This window comes from Epinephelus lanceolatus, chromosome 1 (assembly GCF_041903045.1).
Source record: "Epinephelus lanceolatus isolate andai-2023 chromosome 1, ASM4190304v1, whole genome shotgun sequence".
In the NCBI taxonomy this organism is placed as follows: Eukaryota; Metazoa; Chordata; class Actinopteri; order Perciformes; family Serranidae; genus Epinephelus; species Epinephelus lanceolatus.
In genome coordinates, this window is record NC_135734.1 from 27,380,293 (window position 1) to 27,402,268 (window position 21,976).

General features: G+C 40.2%; 1 protein-coding gene across 2 annotated transcripts; it reads right to left on the bottom strand.

Annotated features, from left to right (window-relative positions):
* Positions 1–376: 376 nt before the first annotated feature.
* Positions 377–21,660, bottom strand: fkbp5 (FKBP prolyl isomerase 5). 2 transcript variants are annotated; one of them, XM_078168665.1, is made up of 11 exons: positions 21,278–21,660; positions 16,814–16,946; positions 16,490–16,634; positions 12,465–12,607; positions 9,371–9,485; positions 9,110–9,266; positions 6,502–6,592; positions 6,233–6,316; positions 5,954–6,139; positions 4,679–4,918; positions 377–3,677 (listed from the first exon to the last, which is right to left on the bottom strand). In XM_078168665.1, exons 2-11 carry the CDS (start codon positions 16,916–16,918, stop codon positions 3,573–3,575), a joined length of 1,371 nt encoding a protein of 456 aa, XP_078024791.1. In that variant the 5' UTR covers positions 16,919–16,946; positions 21,278–21,660; the 3' UTR covers positions 377–3,572. The 2 variants fall into 2 exon arrangements, with proteins under 2 accessions (XP_078024791.1, XP_033482357.1); XM_033626466.2 differs by having other exon boundaries at positions 377–3,674; positions 21,278–21,659.
* Between the last annotated feature and the right edge of the window lie 316 nt (positions 21,661–21,976).

Consider the following 21,976-nt stretch of genomic DNA (forward strand, 5'->3'; position numbering starts at 1 on the left):
CTACAATACCCTGTTAAATGAACACACAGCTGAAATTCTTAAAATTTGTTCAGGTTCAGAGAATAAAATGTGATGTTTTCTTAAGGAGTTTCAGACTCTGAGGTGAAAACGTGTAAAATGAAGTTAAAACATTAAGAAAGTAAATTAAAATAACAATTCAAAGATGTTGGTAATGATGGTGGAGCTATCCTGGTGCTGTGTACATAAGACACAAATTCCAAAAAGTTAAATCAGCCACTATGTAAAATCTTTGCAAAACTTTTACACATATTTTGTAATGATATTTTCCCCATTTACCCATTTTTATGACAATTCCACTGGTGTCACAAGCAAACTATAAAGACATTGTTACACTGTAAAAAACAACAACAAAAAACCCCGACATCTTTCTTTAATGCAACTCTTGGATTTATTTAATGCTTTTAAAGTGCAAAAAAATAAAAAAATATATAAAGAAGACATGAACAAAGGTACCTTATGTCATTGTTTGTCTGAAAATATTTCTTTGCATAAATACCGTTTCAAAACATTGATCACATTTTTGCTTTACAGGGTGAAGATCTTTTGAATACATGTAAATATTTTGTACGACATAACAGTTTCTCATGAAATCCAATCTCACATCGGCAGCTTCGCGGTTTAACCAGCTGCATTTTCGTCCTGCTTGTTTATGTCAAAACGTTCCCAATTGTTCCTGTAATTCGCGTCATCAGGTTATCAAAAATGATGAATGTAACACTCAGAGGCCTGGAAATCTTGTTGTAGTTGACAGTGAGGGATAAATATTATATATATATATTCTTGAATGCAATTTACGATTGCTAGAAAAAGTACTTCATGCTCATTTCCACTGTACAAAAAATGTTTGAATGTTTAGAGCCAGCAGTACTTGAAAACATAACAATAAGCTGTTTTTAAAACCTTGCTAACATACAACAATATATATTAACACACACACACATACACACTGTTGAATTTTTTTTTTTTCTTTTCTTTTTTTACACAAAATATTTAAGACAGCTAAGGTTTCATTCTGAACCGACCAATGTTTATAAAACATTTCAAGATTATCATCAAGACTTTTTCCAGACATTTCATGAAAAGAAAACAGTGTTGGGTGCATTAGATGCAGTGAATTAAAGAGACACCAGTTGCTGGACTGAGGCGCAAAACAACGGCACAGATGTGATATCATCATCCGGATTTGTTACCAGAGCTGAAAAAAATCAAGTGATCTGCGAAAGACTGAAAGAAAACTGTGGTTCTGATGGTTTTAAAGCTGAACTGTGTCCTTCTCTTACGTACAATCACAGAGTCGATGCAAGTAAGGGCTGGGTATTGTTTAAAAACTTATAATACTAGTAGCAATACCAGTGTCCTTAAAACGATACTGATGCCAATGAGGTACTTCATTCAGTGCCCATAATGTGAATAAGGAGGCAAACATTTTGGTGGCATCTCCACACACAAAACTGACAACTTCGTAAAACACAAAGCGCTCGACTTCACCACACCACAGGCTGTATGTCCTGCAAGTATGAGTTCTGCACCAGGGACAGTTGTTACAGTCTGCCTGGTGACAGGGCTAACTGTTAGCATCATATAGCTAACATTACCCAATGGTTATTGAAGGGTTCAAGAGCCGAGTCGTGCCATTTTAGTGTGTGTGCATTTGATGGGGACGTTTAACGGCTCGATTTTGGCTGTTAGCTGCTCCTGTGTTAGCTTGTGCTAACTGGGCAGACGTTAAACTAACAGTTCAACAGGAGCGCAGCAGCTCCTGAGACAACAGCAACAGACTGTTTGCTGATCTGGCGGGAAGTTGGGACGATCCAGGATCAGACCCCCGGCACAAAAAGGATCAAATGCAGGTATCGCTTGACTGGAGACGTTTCAGCACTACTTTGCACAGGGTTATTTTGGAGTACTGATACCCAGCCCTAATACTGGTGCATCTGCTCTGTCAAATACAAAGGTGGGAATGGGCTGTGACTGTGATTATGATCAAATGCCTCCTTTTGTAGGAAGTCTGAATCATAAATATGAGGATTTATGACAGTTCATCTGCTGAAAGATTTTCCATGTGTTGAAGATTGTGCCATGCCTGTTTATGCAGTTAGCTGACAGATAAAGATACGATAAGTGCAACAGAAAGAAGAAAGTCATCAATCACTAAAATCCACCAAAGCTCAGGAGTGGAAACATTTAGTTTTTTTTATGCTTTAACTTTTTTTTTTTCATTTTGTTAAAGTTTCTGCAGCTGCCACTGTCGTTAAATGTTATCAGTCCATAAAAATGATGTTATCACTTGTTATCACTCCCAAAGATCATCGTTGTTTTACTACAATACAAGACTGGCTTCTCGTAAAACAAAAACCTGTTTGTACTGCGTGACATGTTTAAAGGAAAAACCACAACATTTCAGCAAATTATTAGTGACCTATCATGCATGTACTCATGAATAAATTATTTTAGTGCATGACCGTGGTCTTATCCATCATAAAACAATGCCTCATCTGCGCCCAAAACAGGGGGCTAAATATGAATTCTATTTCTGGAAACAATCTCTCTGCACCACAGTTTTTAACTTCTGTGACAGGCTTTAAGCAAAGATGTGCTGATTTGGCTTTAAAGGTAGTGGCCTAATGTTACAAAATAATGTCATATTAATTCCATTTTAACTAGTAATAATGAAATAATTGTGAATTTGCCAGAACGCCAGAATTGCAGATTTATGTTTTGGTATAATTTAGTTTGTGCTTGTTTCAGATTCTGTTCTCTGCTGACTGGAAACGTGAGGTTTGTATCTCTAATCTATGGCAACATCACAGATTCATGTTTGGAGGAAAAGAAATTTGTGAGTCGTGTATTTGTAGTACTTTAGTATTTCTGTATTTTCACTTCTTCCCAACATTAGGCTTTCCCACACTATGACTATTTGTTTATGAACCAAGGTTAAGTCATTTTGCTTCCTTTTGCACAGAAATGTTTCAAATACCACTGAGCTAACGGGACTCATTACAACTTTTATCCAAAGTACATATTGCACACTTAAAAAAAATAGTAAAGTTTCAAGTCTGTATCCCAAACACCTTGTGATGCATGCATGCTGCCCACGAAAAGGCTTAATATCAAATACAAGTCAGAGGTCTGAAAACCAGCAAGTGAAGTTTGGAAATTGGAAACACACTGTGGAGGCACATCTGAACTCTACACAGCAGCCTAATGACAACTAAAATGGAATTCCTCTGTGTCTCTGAAGAAATAAAATAAAAGGTGGAGGTGGGGGGTAAAAGTGTTCACCAATCTTAACTCACTGATTCTGCAGTACTTATTCTGCTGGGAGGTACATCCTGGCAGTTGCACGGTCCATGTGACAGGGGGAAACGCTGTTCAGCTTGCAAACGTCCCTGTTTATGCTCTGCTTTAAATGCAGGAATGGTAGCGTCGGATTTTGGGATAAAGAGGTTTGGGTTAGAGGCTTTTATACGACTTCGTTCCTGCCTCGGCTCCCTGGGCTTTGAAAGCGAGGGAAGGCGTGTCTTTCTTTTTCTCCCTTTCAAATGTCACTTCTACGATGGACAGTCCTGACTCCTCCACCGCCGTTTAATGCCCGTTTCACCGTTCATGCTGCTCCTCCCGCTCTCATCACGCCTCCTCTTTGGCTTCCCAAGCTGCTGAGACAGATGAAGCACACATGACTACAGCAGTCTAAAATAAAGCACTGTTGATAAGACAACATCTTATATTCCTACAGTCACAGACTCTGCTTGTTCTGCGTGCTTTTCATGAGAATATACCTCCTTATATGACAACTAAAAATCAGCTGATTTAAAATAACAATAAAACTGTAAAAACTGACCATTAATATTAACAATTTGTTTCATTTACATTTGTGTTGCTGCTTTTTTACTCCTCAGATAATGTCTCATTTTAAATAGAAAAGAGCATCTGGATCATAATGTGAAAAAATCAACAGATCCATGAATGAACAGTAGAGGTCAGCACAACATTGAGGAACGCACAATAACACATAGGACGACGATACGACAAAGCTTTTGCTGTTAAAATGTAATTGAAACACCTGAAAGAAATAATCAATCAGATTTATTAATATATATTATAATATGTTTAAATGAGGGGATCCTGTCATTAAAGCCAAAATATTTTACAGGACATTTGGCTGGTGGAGGTGAGATGAACCTCCATCAATTCTATCAATAATTCTCACCATGATACCTAAAACAGCTGATCGTTAGTTTAAAAAAAATCCCTCACCAGGTAGATAATATAATTTAATTATCTAAGGATATTGAGTGCAATGGGCCTTAATCTTGATATCAGAAGAAAGCATCTTTTGTTTTAATGTTGTTTTCCCTTTGTAAAGCATTTTGTTTTAAAGGTGTTATTTAAATAAAATAATTACCTGTGCATAAAATAGCAAAAGAGCTGTTGGTAGGTCACGAAGCAACAAAACAAGATGATTTTTTAAATAGCTGTGTGTGTGTGTGTGTGTGTGTGTGTGTGAGTACAAATTATTTTTAGAGTTGTAATTGTTTCTTCTGAATTAAGATTGTAGTTAATATTCAGTTCACTTTAGTTAAAGAAAAGAAAATCACCAGTGAGTCAGGCTGACTTGGTTGTCTGCATTTAAGCCAAGAACAGCGAGTTTACAGACCTTGGCGTCCCGTTCTGCAAATTTCTGGAACATGTTGGCGTAGATCTTCTTGTCCTGTTCGTGATGTTCCTTAATCTTCCTCTGGCAGATGGAAATCTGAGCGCGAGCGGCTCGATTTGAGGGGTTGACTTGCAGCACTTGCTGAAAGTCCTCCAAGGCCAGGGTGAACTCGTTACGGAGGAGACGTGCTTCCCCACGACGATACAAAGCCTTCTCATTGCTCTCGTCGATCTCAATCACCTTAAACACACAGACACATAAAGGGATTTTTTTAGATTTACACTGATGGCCATTGTGCATATTTATTCAATTAAATACTAAACGTAATCATCAGAATTCACTTTTTCCAGTAGCCTCAAGTCAGAGACTATGTTAGGGAAAAGTCCCCGCCTCCACCGCCCATCCTTTTCTTGAAGATCTTTTCATCCCATTAGATTCTAAGCAGCTAGTATCAAAATTTATGAACTGTTTTACTACCTCATTTCCATCAAATCTTATTAGGGAGGCCTGGACCAGTGACTTGAAATCAGAAATTTTAGCAGAGGCAATGTCCAGCCTTCATTGTTGCTCAGTTAACTCATGCTACAGGTTAATCCAGTACAAGGTGATGCAATGACTGCACACTCAAAAACAAGACCGAGCCAAACTGCATCTTCTCATCAAGGAAGGATCCCGAGCACATGTTATTTCTGGTTTTGCCCTACATTACACAACTTTTGGACTGCAATTTTTTGACCGTCTTTCAAGCGCATGTTCCAGAGACATTCAGACCTGGACGTCTTTGCAGAGATTTTTGAGCTGCTGTACGACATGCAGATTGCTCTGCACCGACGAGTGCAGAGTGGTTGCTAAGAAACTTATTCTTCTGACATGGAAGTCTACTACTCCACCTTGCTTTGTGCATTGACTCAAGGACATGTTGTCTATTACACAAATGGAAAGACTGCATCTGCGCAAACCCAAGACACAGAATAGACTCAGGGACCTTTCCTGGCACAATGTCATATGACCTAAAACCATGGGGACTCTGACCAGCTTGGCAACATGAGCGGGTCTGGGTGGGTCTCGATTCATTAATTCATGGCAGTCTTATTTGTATTTTGTACTGTTTGTGCTCCACCAAGTGTTTTATTTTCTCCTATTCCTATCAATATATTTTCTCATTGCAAACCTTACACACACACACGCACGCACGCACGCACGCACGCACGCGCGCGCGCACACACACACACACACACACACACACACACAGTAATTAGTTAACAAGCAGCTCACCTTGTTGCAGTTCTCCACTACTTGTGAGAACTCTTTTATTCGCAGGAAACACAATGCTAAATTGAGATGTGCTGTCGACATGAAAGACTGTATCCTCCTCTGCTGATCAATCCCAGTGCCACACTCCATCTCTAGCATGGAAACAATGCGCTGGTACTGAATGACTGCCTGGAGGTACCGCCCTGCCTGATAATGGAACATAATAAAACTTTAGGAACAAGTTGACAATTAAAAAAAATAGTAATTTAATAGGACAAAAGATCAGCGTGGGGACTGTACCTTAAAATACTGATTCCCTTTATGCTTTATTCCAAGAGCCAAATCCAGTTTTTCAATCAAATCCATTTCCCAGGGTTCTTTTGCCTTGTGGAGAAACAATCAACATCACAGAAAGTGAGTAAACACTGATTAGCATGTTTTTATTACAACTATGTAGGACACTTTGCTCATAGTGAGCTTGAATGCGTTTGTCCTAATTAAAATAATGAACTAGAACACTCTTTTCTTTAGACACACACATATATATAAATATAGAAAGCAGGGCTCACCCTCTGAAAGCTTTTAAGCGTAACTTCGTATATGATGTCTTTGTCTGGTCCAATTTTGTACTCTGGTTTACCTTCGCTTCCGAAGCCATACCTGTGAAGAAAAGATAAACCATGACAGAGCATGAGCATGTTGATAATGCAAAAAACAACTGTTAAACATTTAATTTGGATCAGCCAACATCCACATATCAAACAGCCAGACTTAGTCAAAAGATTGTATCAACTGTTGACATTTACTTCAAGCCAGCTGACATTCACACTATAGTGCAGGAAATCACACCTATGACTAAATTTAGTACGTGCCACTGATGGAAAAACTTTCCACATGTTACACCTATCAAAATGTACAATAATAATAGTATATAGTCTGTTGCTTATGAGAAAGAAGTAACAGAGGAGAGACAGTTTGTACGGTGAAATGTGCGTATTTCACCAACAAAAAGGCTTAAAATAACTGCAAAAAGACATCTCTAGGTAGGTGGATTAAGGAGATGTATGACGTTAGAAGATTTAAATACATATTGCAAAATAAACAAGATGCATTTGAAATAATACTTTACAGATTCTTGAAAGGAACGATTCAGGAATTAAGCATAAACGGAAAGTTCTGACTCCAAGAAACAGTAATTTAATTTAATTTTTTCTATTATGTAAATTTCATTAGCTATATCTGTCAATTCTTCTGTTGTGGGGGGTCAGAGAGTAGCCAATGTCTTGTGATGGTTTTCTTACACAGGACATCAAAACACCAAGTAAGTATTCATTAAAGTGTCCAGGTTGAAAATCAGCTTTCTCCTCACTGCCCACTAACTGTCAATTCTGTGTGTCAGTGAAAAAAGATGGTATTCATACACAGCCCTGGCTCTGTAAATGGGAAACAAACAAAGTGGCTCGCACACGGCCACACACAAAACTATTCCAGACAATCAGCAACAGGAGGTGTTTGTGCCCGTGCATTGTACAGCAAACTAGCCATGGATGTATAAAGAGAAAGGCAGTGGGAGTGAGAGGGACGCTAAATCTGGCGCATGATAACGTGTTGAACTCCACAGCACATTGTCAACAATCTTTTCTCCAGAATCGCTGGCTCCACCTTCAAGTTGGAGAAGCATTATGTATATATAGTATATGTTCTGCTTCTTTTTTGTTTGTGTTTATTTTCTCTTTTCAGATTTGTTTCTGTGTTATTTAATACTCCCTGGCATTAATGTGGAAATAAACAAGTTTTTTACTTTAACTCATCATTATTAAAGGTCAACTTACGATGCAGGATTATCAGTTACTGCTTGTAAACACGCTCAGCAGCTAAAGTGACAGTAAAAGCCGTCTCAGATTCAGTTGTTTGGCATTTTGCCTCACTGTATTTACGTTTTTTGCGGCGATGTGTCTCTTGGGATGCCTGCTGCTTATAGTTCTTACACCCGGTTACTACCTTTTTATAAAGCCTCAACCTCACCTGAGTGCTGTGGGGATACACACCCATAAATGCCCCAAGCACAGACAGTAAGAGGAAATAAGAAAATACACACAAAGGGCAGAGTCTCTGCAAAAAAATGACACCGCCACACACTTCTAGTGGGTCGTAAGGGGTGATTGAGGGGGATCATTTCTGTATGAGTCTATACATTGATTTTTAGGGAAATCTTGCATAGTATACATTTAAATAAATGTTTATTGTACAATGTAATGGCTTTAGAATATAATGAAACCATCAGCGTTTCGATTGGATCCCTACAAGCCTTGCTTTCATCATGCAATTCTGTCAGCCACCAGATACGATATGCCGGGAAAATGAAGGCTTGATTTATGGCACAGAGAAAGTGCAGCAAGCACAACCAAAACAGGAAGAGGATGGCACTTTTTTTTTTTTTGCCAGTAGCTATTGGTAGATATTCCCAGCAACCAGAAAGTATCAGTTCAAGTTTTTCGCAGTTTCCAGAAGCAGAAACGGCAGACAGACAACCTGAGTAATCCTGGAAACTGTGGTAGCTGAGCTCTGAGAAAAACGGAAGGCAATCCGGTTGTCTTTGTGACGGTGCTGCCAACAATAATATCACATGGAAATGTTGTTAGTGTGCTATGAATTCCTAGAACTTGTCACTAGTACTTTGTATTGTTTTTGCCTGAGGGGACAGTGGGTGAGGTTGGTGTGGGCGAGGTTAAGTGTATGATAGGATGTGGTTTTGTCAGCGCAATGCATTCTGTTTACTTTCATAATTACTCTTATTTCTGCCTGATAGGATTTTTTTTTTTGATGATTGACCTCTCAGTCAAGTGTTGATGACCCAAATCACATATCACTCTTCAAGGATGAGGGATTTCAAGCTTTTTAGAACTGACCCTGACAACTGAAAGATTAAAAGTACTAATGCATGTAGGTTTTAAAACAATACAGCATATCACAAAGCAAATATCAGCACCATATCCAAATGAATGTAATCCTACAATATGTACATTTAAAACAAATTGTTTCTAAGGAAATAAATGTATTTTGGTTTGACAGGTGTAACAAAGGACCACAGCCTGATCATCCCATATACACACCGTCTCACTGTAACTGCATTGAGAGAACAAAAGCAGGTTTTTTTAAGGTTTTTAAATATCTTACTTTGATTTTAAGTAAAGTACACAGCATTCTCCCTTCTGCATCTTGTCCATGGCTCGGTCCACTCCAAAAGGAACGCCTTTATCTTCAGCCTCACCAACAACAAAGCTGACGTCCCTGCAGTCAAACAGTCGACCAGCACACCTTCCCTCCAGGTGCACTGTGGGTCATACGGCACAAATTTAACCTCTGACGTAACCGATTAATGTTCTGGTTATTTGGCAGAAAACCAGTAATCACCCATTGAGAAAATGATGGCCTTACCTTCGACAGATGCTCCATCGTTGGGATTAGTGTAACCGTCACCTTTGAGCTTTATTCTTCTTATGATGCCAGCGTCGTCTGTGAGCATCTCTCCTTCAAACTTGAGCAGCTCCATCTGTTTGGTTGCAAACATTTACTCAATCATTGTTCTACACAAACAGCCATATGAAGCAAATGACAGCTCTGCAGAACTCGGTGTACGGTGTTCAGTAGGTGTGGGAGGAGAAACGAATACATAACGAAAAACAAGTAGGAGTCATCACATCAAGTCATGGAAATAAAAAAAAAGAAAGACAGAAATAATGACTTCTGGAGGCACACTACAGGTGGACTGTGTAATCAGACATGGATGTATGTACTTCATACTTCTTTAAAGGGACAAGACAAGCTCAGGTAAACACATGTCTCTCAGCTTAATAACCCCCATACATCTATTTTCCCCTTTTGTTCCCCCTGGGTAGTTTTAACTCTAAAAATCATCTCATTCCTCTCTGTCTGACAGTATGTAGCATGTTGTTGCAACACATTCTGAAAGCAATATGATGTTTACACTGAGTGAAATATTCACACCCAAGACACTCTGTTTTTTAAGGCTGTACTGCTCAATCAAATGGAAACATTCTTTTATGTCTTGTGCATCATTTAATACACATTTTCCCAAAATTCAACCTGGCATATTTGGTATCAGTGCAAACTTTGAGAACTCTGTCTACAATTTAAAATAAAGTTCTGTAGGTTTGTACAAAATCACAGCATCAGTTGTTACTGATTGTCCTACCATTAGATTATTAAGGTATGCAGTAAGTAACACTTGACATTAGGGATGGAAGATACATCTAACATAAACAATGTATCGCTGCTTGTTCTAAGTGGGATGTTTAGCATGACTATATCACTAACTTTGAGGATAAATTAGCACATAATTTTTTAAGCCACTGGCATGAGCTCGCTTCTGCATTTCGGTACTCTCAATCTCTCCACGGCTCTCTCCATCCAGACCACTTTGTCCTGAGCTGTAGTGTGTGAGCAGGTTTATTTCTCATCTGCAGAGCTTCACACTGCTGCTATTTGGTCGCATTTTGTGACCATGGAGCACCACTGTGACTTGTAAATATTATCAGTACATGGAGTGGAGAGCTGTTAGTTTGTTCCCAGCTTACAGTGTATAAATCCTAACGTTTAATCGTGCCACGGAAACAGTTTAATGATAGTGTAAGTAGATGAAGCCTGTCTTTTTGTACCTGCAGGGCTCCAGACTGTGACTATTCAATTGCATTTTGTGACCATGGAGAGTCAGTGGAACTTGCAAATAATATTAATATATGAACTGTAGAACTGTTAGGTTTTTTCCCAGTTCACAGTGAATAAATCCTCATGTTTGAAGGCACAGCGGCAACAGTTTAACTACCTGCTAACTGCCAACGTTTAACTGTTGACCAGAAGCTTCCAGTTCAAAGCAAAAACATCAGCACTTCCAGTCTGAGATGAGTCAGTGCTTATAAATAAAAGCGCCAGTGGTTCTACTTTGATTTATTTAATTATAACAATACTTTGTTTCACCTCATTATGACAGTACTTAAACTTTAACAGCATTTTATTCAAATTTATTATAACAGTACATTATTTTAATTTGGCAGTCTGCAGTAGCTTAAGTAGTAAGAGATGTCAAAATATCCAGGTTTATATCGTGTTTTGCAATACAGCCTGAAAATATCACAATATTATTTTTAAGCCATGTTGTCCAGCCCTACTTGACTTTAAAAGAATACTTCATCCACAAAATGACCATTTGTTTATCACTCACTCACCACGTGTTACCTTAAATTGGTAAGGAAAAGTTTTTCTCACATGCCTGAACATATAATCCAAAAAGGCCAACATTCTCCATTAACTGAAGTCACTGGGAACCACGTTTAACAGCAAAACTATATCAAAACATCTATTAACAAATACTCACACTGCTCGTGCAGTAAAATCCAAGTCTCACTTATCCAGTCCTATGCTCAGTATTTGCACGCCCTGAGTGTGCCTGAGTGTGCGCATGTGTATGAGCTCCGCTTGAGCAAAATGTAGGCGCAGACCTCAGACATGCCTGAGACTGGTTATACTTATGTGTTTTAAAATAAAGGTTTAGTTAAAATGCATGTGTTGGCAAGTGCTGAGCATATGACTGGATATATGACACTTGGATTACACTGCAGGAGTTGTGTGAGAGTTTGTGAACAGATATTTCAATATAGGTTTGCTGTTATTAAACACAATCCCTGTTTACTTCAATTCATCGAGAATGTCTGCCCTTTTTTTGGATTAATGGTATAAAACACACAATAATGTAGTTAAAAACAACTACGAAGACATTGTAAGTGTTTACTAAAGTACAGTACATGATGGACAAGTATAACTCCTGTGGAGACATAATGAATATTATTACAACTGTTTTATTACAGTCATTCACTATTTTTTACAGCAACAGTACAGTTGTTGACATGTACGTTAAAACTACATTAGAGTGTGTTATAAACTATAAATTAAATGTTCATAAACCGTTTATGAATGCTACATAGAGGGATTTAAAGTTAAGTGTTGCCAAAGAGTCTGTTACCTCCATTAAAAATGAATAAATAATCTGTATTGTGAGCAATCACATAAGAAGTTAAGACTGAACACCTGATTGTTAAAAAGCTTGGTAACATCTGACACAGTTAGATTACACTGTGAGCCCTGACAGAAGAAAGTCTACAGGGGGTAGAAAACTAATTTTTATGACTAAGATGTGCCCCTGGGTGGGCAACATGTGAAGCAGAGCAGTTAACTAAATCTCTTTAGATTCTTCCCAGAACTGAATTATAACAGTCATTGATTATAGAGGATGGAGAAAGCCTGAACTGTATCCCTGCTGAGCTCCAAACAGACCCGCAATTAAACCACTCTAGCTGTTTGACTGAGAGGGACTAAAATAGACAAACCAGTTAATTTTACGACCAGAGAGCTCCATCTGCAGAGACTGACACGTGCTCCTGAATTATCAAGGTCCCACAGTGTGATGCAGAATTAATGCATGGCACAAATTGCAGCACTAATGTGGCACACCTACCTCAAACAGTACTGAAGAGCTGGGGGGAATTTTGTCAGGGTTTCCAGCAGACCCATATGCGTACTCTGGCTTACACAGTAACGTGCACACTTCGCCTCTCTGCATGGACAACACACCAATATCCCAGGCCTTGAGGACTTGTCCTGTGAGTGGATGAAGCAAACAAAACTAGAATTATTGCTCTGTGGTTGTACGCCTTCACAAAATGAAAGTTATCACTATTTTGACATGTCTGATTTCAGTGAAAAATTTCCAGTGAAGAACCCGCTGTCTCCACTTTTTTGTTTTTACACATTTACACGACGTACAATGGACTGATAGAGATCTTCATCACATGGTGCAACAACAGTCACCTGAAGTTGAATATCATCAAAACCAATGAGCTGATGTTGGACTACCAGAGGAACAGGACAGAACACAAAGCTGTAGCCATGACATTTGACAATGCTTCAAATAAGGATGTTGCTGCAACCCGGCAGCACAGAGGACCTATACAGTCACCACAGTTTCAAGATGGAAACCCAAGATTAGCGTCACCAATTCAGTTGTCATAACTAGCCTATGAATTCTCAAGTTATGGCCAGAAACATGTTTTGTGAGGTCACAGTGACCTTTGACAACCAAATCTAATCAGGGTGAGTCCAAGTGGATGTTTGTGCCTAATATGAAGAAATTCCCTCAAGGCGTTTTTGGTGTATCACGTTCACAAGAATGAGATGGCTCGAAAACATAATGCCTCCATCCACAGTTTACGCCATGACACAAGCATAAAAACTGTAAGAGATCATAAAGATCATGTACTTTCTTCATGTTAAGAATGTACATGGATAGTTTAACATTCTGGGGAATATGCTCTGCAATTTCATGCCCAGAGTTTAATGAGAGAAGACACGTGTCATATCTGTCCATTGAATCTGAAGCTACAGCCGGGAGCTGTTTATCTTAAGAAAGAGTCTGACACATAAACAAATACTTCCTCTGTAAAACCACAACTTGCTGTTTTCACTCTTTGGGCCCTATTTAGATGGTCTAAAACATGAAGCGCCAGACGTGCGGCGCATGGGTGTGTCACTTGCTAGTTAGACAGCGCGTTTTTAGACTGCGCCATGGCGGAGAGTCTCTGAGGCGGAGAGGGTTGGACTTACTCTGTGAATTAGTCATGGGTGTGTTTTGGGCGTATCATTCAATAAGCCAGTCAGAGTGTCACCTCTCATTCCCTTTAAAAGAGGCGCGATTGGAGCGCATGGCGGAGAGCTAGTTAGATGGCGGACCTACCAACTGGAAAGAGTTAGAGCTTAGATTCTCTGCCCGAGCCCGAGCCCGAGCCCAAGCCCGGCCCAACCCGGCCCACGGGCCCAAGCCTGGTCGGGCCGGGACCCCCCCTCTGACAGGCCCAGGCTGGCCGGTCAGATATGACCTTTTTTGTTGTTGTTTTTTTAAAGCTATGATTTGATAATGTTATAGGCTATGTATTGTAGCGACCCTGCAGTAAATGTTCTGTTATAATGTCAATGTTCTGTAAGTTAATGGCATGTTTGGGATTGAATGAGGTGCGGGGTGCGAGTGTGACGGGGATGAGAGTGCTAGTGAGAGTGCACAGTTGAAGTTACAGCTAAGTTGTTGTTTGTTGGTTGTTTTGGTGTGGTTACAGCCAACAGTAACCTGTACTGTTCAGTAATAAACGGTGGTTTAATAGCCGAATAACTGTGTCATCCTTTCCACACGTCCTGGCGGACGCTATAGTATTATTAAAAGTAAAATTAAACCACACTTTGTATGACACATAAAGTTACAACAAAGTTAGTTACAATGTTGCAACATTGTGCGCGCACAGCCCTTCACCACCTGGATCCTAAAGTAAACACCTGTTTTATTACATAATCATGCTTCCATTCATTAAGATCCTATATTTCTGTCATTCAAATAACAAGAATTGTGGTTTAATACTCTTAATTATAACAGCCAACTTACTGAAAAATGTCGGGTTTACATCGGGCTCGGGCCGTTAATTACAGTTAATTGGACGGGCCGGGCCAGTCCCGGACATAACATGCACGGGCTCGAGCCGGGTCGGGCTGGATTTTTTGGGACCAATCTAAGCTCTAGAAAGAGTGAGCGTTTTACAGCTGAGGAGACGGATCTCCTCGTTTAAATACTTACGTGTGTTGCCATGATTGGTCAGATAATTTCACAATTTCATTTGTCATTATTACAAATTATGGTGATCATTATTACTGCGATTAGATCATTCTGATTAATGACTGACCATTAAGACGTGTTTCTGATAAATATCTTAATGTGCACGATAATAACCTTTCACATTGTAATCATATTTTTATTTGTTATCTTTTGCATATGTGAGGCTGCTCCGTGTGTGTCTGAGCAGAGTGCACGCGCGTTGTGCACCCGCCTACAGACGCATATTATTAACTTGTTCAACAGCGAAATACTGCGCCGTTGACTTTAGACCAGGTTTTTGTTGGTTTACGTCATCTAACTAGCAACGCGCCATGACTGTGCCTGACCACTCCTCATTTTTAGACCAATACACCCAGAGAAGCGCAAGTTCATGCTAGTTAGACGATGAGGGCGCAGGGCGTGAAAATGACAACTGCGCCTGCATCTAAATAGCAATGACACTTGCGACATGGATTATGCGCCCTCCGCCGTCCGCTTTAGACCATCTAAATAGGGCCCTTTAACTTGTATTGATTAAACAAACATGGTTAAGGTGTTACTTGGTGAGATTTAGAGGTACTGATAAGTGGAGACAGGTGTCAGTTGCCTCACCTAACTCTCAGCAAGTAGGCATGTTTTCCAAAATATCAAGCTTTTCCTTTACAAGACCACACTAACAGTCTGTTTACACTTGGTATTAACATGTGTCTTGGGTGATCCAATTACAAGTGGACAGCTCTGTGTTTTTCTGTTCACACCTGGTATTAGAATTCATCTCTACATGCGTTTCGTGTGACCACATGTTTTTTGTTTTTATCTCCACACTGCGCGGACTCAAAGTGGACGTCCGCAAGCCCTGTGCGTACAAAGCTCAGATTTTACGACCGCACGGACCCTGCTCCGCACACCAGTGACTGCTCAGCATGTATTTTTCACATCGCGGGGATTTTTCACAGACATTTTTACAGGAAACTACAACGCGGAAGCGCGCTTGACTATGAAAGCCCGAATGACTGCGGACATTCCTTGCGGAGTCTGCTCCGCTTATAGTACGCCCGAGTATGTTCACTTAGTCAAGGATAAAGTATCAGCGTAAGCCAATCAGAGGCAGCGATTGCATTCCGTATACAAGCACACAGAGAGAGAGAGAGAGGGAAAAAACACACAACTTGTCAACTCTTCCCGGGGGGGTGTCGACTTGTGCCACTGACGTCAACACGTCGACAAATCGACTTTTCTGTTAATGCCCTAATGCAAATAAACATGTACATCATTTCCGTTTGCAAAGACCAAATGTGTTGTTTAACCGGTAGGAGGTTTGTCAGGCTATTGGCACACTGAGAACTGTATTATTTAAAATGGGTAAGATGGTAAGAGTCCGCCCAGTCACACACACACAGTGACAATTTAACTTTAAGCATCACACCGCTTTATTTAACGATTATTAACAGATTCATTGACATAGTCGAGCCATTTCACTGGCGGTGTGGGTTTGTCGGGACTGGTTAACAGCTGCTGCTGTATTAGCTCATGCTAAGTGGGCAGGCGTTGAACTGACCGTTTGCCGGCTCTGCGACTGTGCAACTGCACCAACAAAAGTTTTCTTATTCAATGGGGTGTCCGATAAGCATGGACGTAAGCTAATTGGGTGGTCATTCAATGTAGCCCAGGACACATAAGTGTTCACACTGCTGAAAGAATGTGGCCATATGTGGCCCAGACCACCTCTGACTGTCGCCTGAGCAATCGTCTCTTTTGATCCAATCACCCAGGACGCATGTGAATACCAGGTGTAAACAAGGCCTAAGGCAACATTAGGTATGACAGTAATGTATAAAGTTTCCTACCTTTGCCGACATTGAAGCTAAAAGATTCTCTGCGCTCTCGACTGCAGTCAAACCTCTTCCCGTTGAGTAGCTTCCCAGTGTAGTGAACAGTCACTCTGTCCCCTATCATTGGCCTCTCTCCATCTATCCCTGGACGCTTTACAACCTGTAGACAGAAAGACCAGTGTCCAGTTCAGCTGAGAAACGTTTAAACAGAAAATATAGAATAAATAAGAGATCATGCAAAATCATGAGCATGCCTGCCATATGGTGGAACAGTTAGTCTTACTTGTGCCCAAACACCCACAATAAAAAATTAAAATGTAATGCAATGACAATGAATACCTTGATAACTCCTTGGTCTTTATTAGGTGTTACATCAATACCCTTAGCAGCAAACACAGCCGTGGCTGGCTGGCCATCCATAGTCAGATCCTGATCAGTGGTCATGTCTGCGTGTGGGCATCACACGGTAACACTGTAAACATTATGAACACACAAGCCTATGTGTTAACAATCTGAGCACCATAAATAATATGTCCTCGTGCCTCATGTTTTCACTTTGAGACAAGCTTGCAACAAGGAAAATGGCACATGAAATAAATCTAATTTGTGGAGCAGGCCTGGAAAATCACAGTCTCAGACACAAATATCGGTGCTGGATCTCCATAATCCACCCAGTAAATAGGACTTTCTCCTCCATATTATATAACTTGTAGCTATTTAAGGGCACATGTTCTAAATCCATGAAGTGTACTGGAGATGTATTTACAGTTTTATTGCAAAAGCCACAGTAACATTGATCCCAGCTGTATGAGGAACATTACGTTGCGCTGCAGTTGTGATATCGCTTAACTGTACCGCACCTTGTCTGCTCCCCCACAGATGAAGTAATTACATAAATGTAATGTCAAAGGCAGCAGTGTGTTGCTTACTTCAGTCTCTTTATTTTGAAACATGAGCTGTACTCACAGAGGAACAGTATGTTCAAGACTGTTCGTTTATGACCCTTTGTGTTCTTTGTCAACCTATAAATGACATCCACATATTTTATGGACACCACAATTTATAGCTCAGCACAGCACAGCCTCATTTCGATATTTTCACTGTTCATTTTGTAATGACTATTTCAAAATTAGTCTTTTTACGGAGAGCCTTGTACGTGCAGGAAACGTGTGGGCTCACACACTCTGATAGAGCTGCGCCATCACCAATACAGTCATGTAATCTCTCTGAGTGTTTGTGATGAGGCAGGTTAAAATCTTGAATTTGATCATGACTAAGGTGTTACACTGATATAGTGTCTTATCAGAATATGAGGCCACATGCTGTCAGATGTTGTCCTCTGGGTCTTTTGGCTGCGCTACTGTTGAGTAGCGTGTTTTTTTAAACGGTATTTGACCTCTAGCTGCACAGACATCATATCAACACAATTACTGATCCCATTTTAAGATTTTTTTAAGATTAAAATTTTTGATAACTTTTTGTACTTCCACACAACAAATAAGCTGATTCACATAAATATTATTAAACAAATTAGACAAAGAATTCAATTTTTCTTTTTTCTTTCTCTTTGCCCAAAAAACCCAGATGTTACACACTGTTGTGCAGAGATAGATAGATAGATAGATAGATAGATAGATAGATAAGGCACCGTCTGGTCGAAGAATAAGTAAACAAGATGACTAATCTGAACAGACATTTGATGCTCAGTGTTATGGAAACATTCTGTTGGTACCAAAAAAGTAGTCAGATTTGATACCCAACACAGATAGATAGATAGATAGATAGATAGATAGATAGATAGATAGATAGATAGCTGCTGCCACCATTTCACACCTCCGTGTGGCAAAAAGACACCAGCAGCTTTACAAGAGCAATAAAACTGTAATGACCTGTTGTTGCTACAGCTGCTAAATGTTGCCTCTCTCATCACAGGAGCAATCGTTGTCGACATGCACGGTTACTCAATGCCCCAGTACACATGGCTGCAGGCATTTTCGGTCTCCCCTGGCAGAATAATCATGACATTGTGCGAAGACAATGAAAAAGCTAGTTAGCTATGTTAAGCATGTTGGCAAACACTATTCGGTGATTATCATCACATGCAACAGCTGAGACATTAACGCTTGCTCGAATAGCATCGGCTCACAGCTGCTCTGGGTCTGTGTCAGGACGATGTCACTTATGTTAGGCTTTAACGTTAAGGCCAAAGATGTCAAGTAAAGATTACTGATGAAAACCTTTTGAGCCCAAAGTGGCTCGTCATTAGGTACAGAGGTGAAGACAATTTCAGCCCAAAATGTTTTCAAATGTAGAAAGGTCAAAGAGTTTTTAAAGGGGCTTTCTACAAAGTGTTGGGAGGCAGAACTGTAAAGTTTTTTTTTGAGTCAGCACCTGGACAAGATGTGATGAGGAGAACTAAATAAAGATACGAGTTAGTCTCACTGATACCGCAGTTAAGACTCTGGCTTGAAAACCTTTATCAGATCCTATCTTACTGTAACTCTCAGCCATCACTCAAGCTCTTTACACACAATATCATGTAACAGGACACGTTTAGATAGTGCAGGGTTTCTCTAATGTGCTGAAGTAAACCCTTTTTAAAAATCAAATTAAACCTGCCAATCTGAGTAACATCATATTCGCAATTACTCCAAAGCCGACAGACAGTACTGCGAGGGGTAGGTTACACAGGGTGCTGATGATGGTTATGTGGCCACTTAGTGTTTCCACAGAAACAGTTTAAGGTTAAAGAAATGGCAGCTCTCGTCCTCTGCATCAGTTGTCTAGATTTTTCCACCAGTTGTTCTGTCTTCACTCTGTGGACATCCCAGATTCTGCTGATGACCGTGTACAAATATTAGGATATTCTGGTGACTAAGTTCTTCAAGAGCCTGCAAGTATGAAAATGAAGCAATAGAGCTCGGCCTCAGATGCGTCAACTTGGCTTTAAGCTCATGGCATTGAATATTGATCAAGAAATAGACCTGAACTCATTTTCTTCATGTGATCTTAGCCATATGGCACACCATGTTCCTTGACCTACCGGGTAAAACCATGAACATCTGTCTCGGTGATATCTGCTCAATTTATTCTGCTTCTCCAATTGTGTGTCACTCTCAAAGATCAAGTGTGCGCGTTCTGAGCCCTTCAGCACAGGCGCAGCACAAAATGTCCATCTCTGCGTAGCAACACCTCTTGTCCTGTGTAGTTTAAATTTCATGGATTTCATTTTTAGATGTAACTCGTTGTACATGCTTGAGTGTGTGCATATGTGTGTGTGCGTGTGTGTGTGTATGTGTGTCTGAACACAATGTTCCTTCTATTCACAGTTCCCCGCTGGCAAAGCCTGATGGTGTTCACCAATCTGAGACCCCCTCACGTACAAGCCAGCTTCAATTTTTGAATGAAAATAAGCAGATCTTAATTATCTAAACTGACCATACCTTAACATTTACATTAACATGTGATGTAAATGTAAATAAAGCAAGTGGTGTGATAGTATCATGAATTAACATCATTGATATATTTGTGTAGTTAAAACTTATTCAGTCCATCATTATTATCCTTTAACTTTCTGGTTTTATTGTATGAAAGAATTAATAATTAAACACTAAGCAGGGAGACCAACTGTAAATAGTTACAACACAGCCAAATGGCATGTAGTCTGCATGTTCCTAAACTCAGATACCCTGCGGAGGAATGCAGGAACAGAACACAATGAGGCAAAGACCACATCTACAGACGCATACGGTGTATCTGTACATTCTGTCTCACATCCGTACTCTGCTGCTGATTCATATGAGAACATGTGAGCACACACTGTGCATGACCAACCCATATACTGACATCCTGAGGCAGAGCATTGTCTGGCAGTGGAGGTTCTTTTTCAACCTGACAAAGGCATCACAGGGAGTTTAAAAAAATGATGCAAGAAAAGCTGATTTTATGGACATCACTTTTTAGAAATGCTGCTATACTGGGTCATGTACTTTTAATGTGTAATGACAGAGCATACCTTTGGTTTTTCCTGTTTATTATAAGGCAAATGTAAAGAAGAGTATCTTTACATGTCAGTGTTTTATTCTCATTAAATATCTGCCTCGGGCTGTGTGATTCATCTCTGGGACATTGTCTCAATCTGTGTCCATCTCTGCTTAAATCTCACCTCCTCATCTAAATGTAAACATGTATGACAACACATGTATATTTTAAGCTATTCAAAGGGTATCGTTATGCCCCGTAGTGTATAACTTGGTCCCACATGAGAAAGAGTCAGCACAGTTAATGTGACCAATTCTCGGAACAGTGTACAAACTGTACTTTGTGAAGATACACCTAAGCCTAAAGGGATCCTGGATATAAACTGTTGTCTTCAGCCACCTCCATAGGAAACCACAGCCAAGTGCCACACACACATGCACGCTCACACACACACACACACACACACACACACACACACACACACACACAGACCTATAAACACACATATACAGGAGGGCTGATAAGACTCCCTTATTTTCCACAGCACAGTGGGATACAGTTAACCTCAAATGCCCCCGCACATGTGAAAAATTTAACATCCACCCTAGAACATCCTATAATCAGACAACCCCAATAACACATCTTGATTTTGTTTCCTCTAAATAATGACATACATAAACAGACTTTATGTTTTATGATGTATAACAAGTGTCCCTTTAACTTAGGCAGGCGTGAACAGAGAGCTGGTAAACCTGATGCATTAATTAAGTCATTAATTATTTTATTCACAGGAGAATTAAATGAATAAGAATAAACACTTACATGTACTTGCGTGCGCTCCTTTTCTCTTACAGTTTCTCCCCCAAAATGACCGAAGACCTGCTGAAATTTGAAATAGTCGGTGGATTTTTTTTCTTTCTTTTTTTTTTTTTTTTTTTTGGAAACCACGTCTATTCCTCCAAATTCAATCCCGCCCCTCTCATCATATATCCAGGGTACTAAATGTTCTGCTCATGTGGTTGTTATGTCGCGCTGGCTTTTTTTGTCCTGCTCTCCCTTTATCCCTCTCCCGTCTCACTGGCGATAAACGTGCCGGTGAAGTAGCCACATGGATCTCAGACTTGAAAATGACACTGGAGAGGCAGAGGCACACACAGGAGAGCAGAGCAGAGGAGAGAGAGAGAGGCACATAGAGTAGAATAGAGTAGAGTTGTGGGAGGGCGTTTAGTGTAAAATTAAGGGGCAGGTCTTGGAAAGCAGCCACAAAGTAACACAATGTTCCGGCTGTACTGTAGCTGTACCGCTGCCGCTGCTGATGAGAACACTGTGTTCCAATAGACACCCTGACCTGTAACCCGTTCCGTGCCGAGCCAGGCCGGGAACAGCCTGTACCGCAGCAGGCTGTCCTCTCCGCTCAGCTGACAACACATATCATCAACACTGCTGTGTAATAGGCGAGCCCTGGTCACACAGACGGGATGTGTAAGCACCGAAATAAAAGCACACCCCACTGCCTGATAA

What these genes read in the sequence shown, in the direction of transcription:
- fkbp5 (XM_078168665.1), bottom strand. Translation starts at nt 16,918, where the DNA reads ATGACCACTGATCAGGATCTGACTATGGATGGCCAGCCAGCCACGGCT. An exon ending in GCTCTTCAGTACTGTTTGAG is followed by an intron (nt 9,486 to 12,464) that starts GTAGGTGTGCCA and finishes GCAACCAAACAG; the next exon opens with ATGGAGCTGCTCAAGTTTGA. An exon ending in TTGCAGAACGGGACGCCAAG is followed by an intron (nt 3,678 to 4,678) that starts GTCTGTAAACTC and finishes CATCTGTCTCAG; the next exon opens with CAGCTTGGGAAGCCAAAGAG.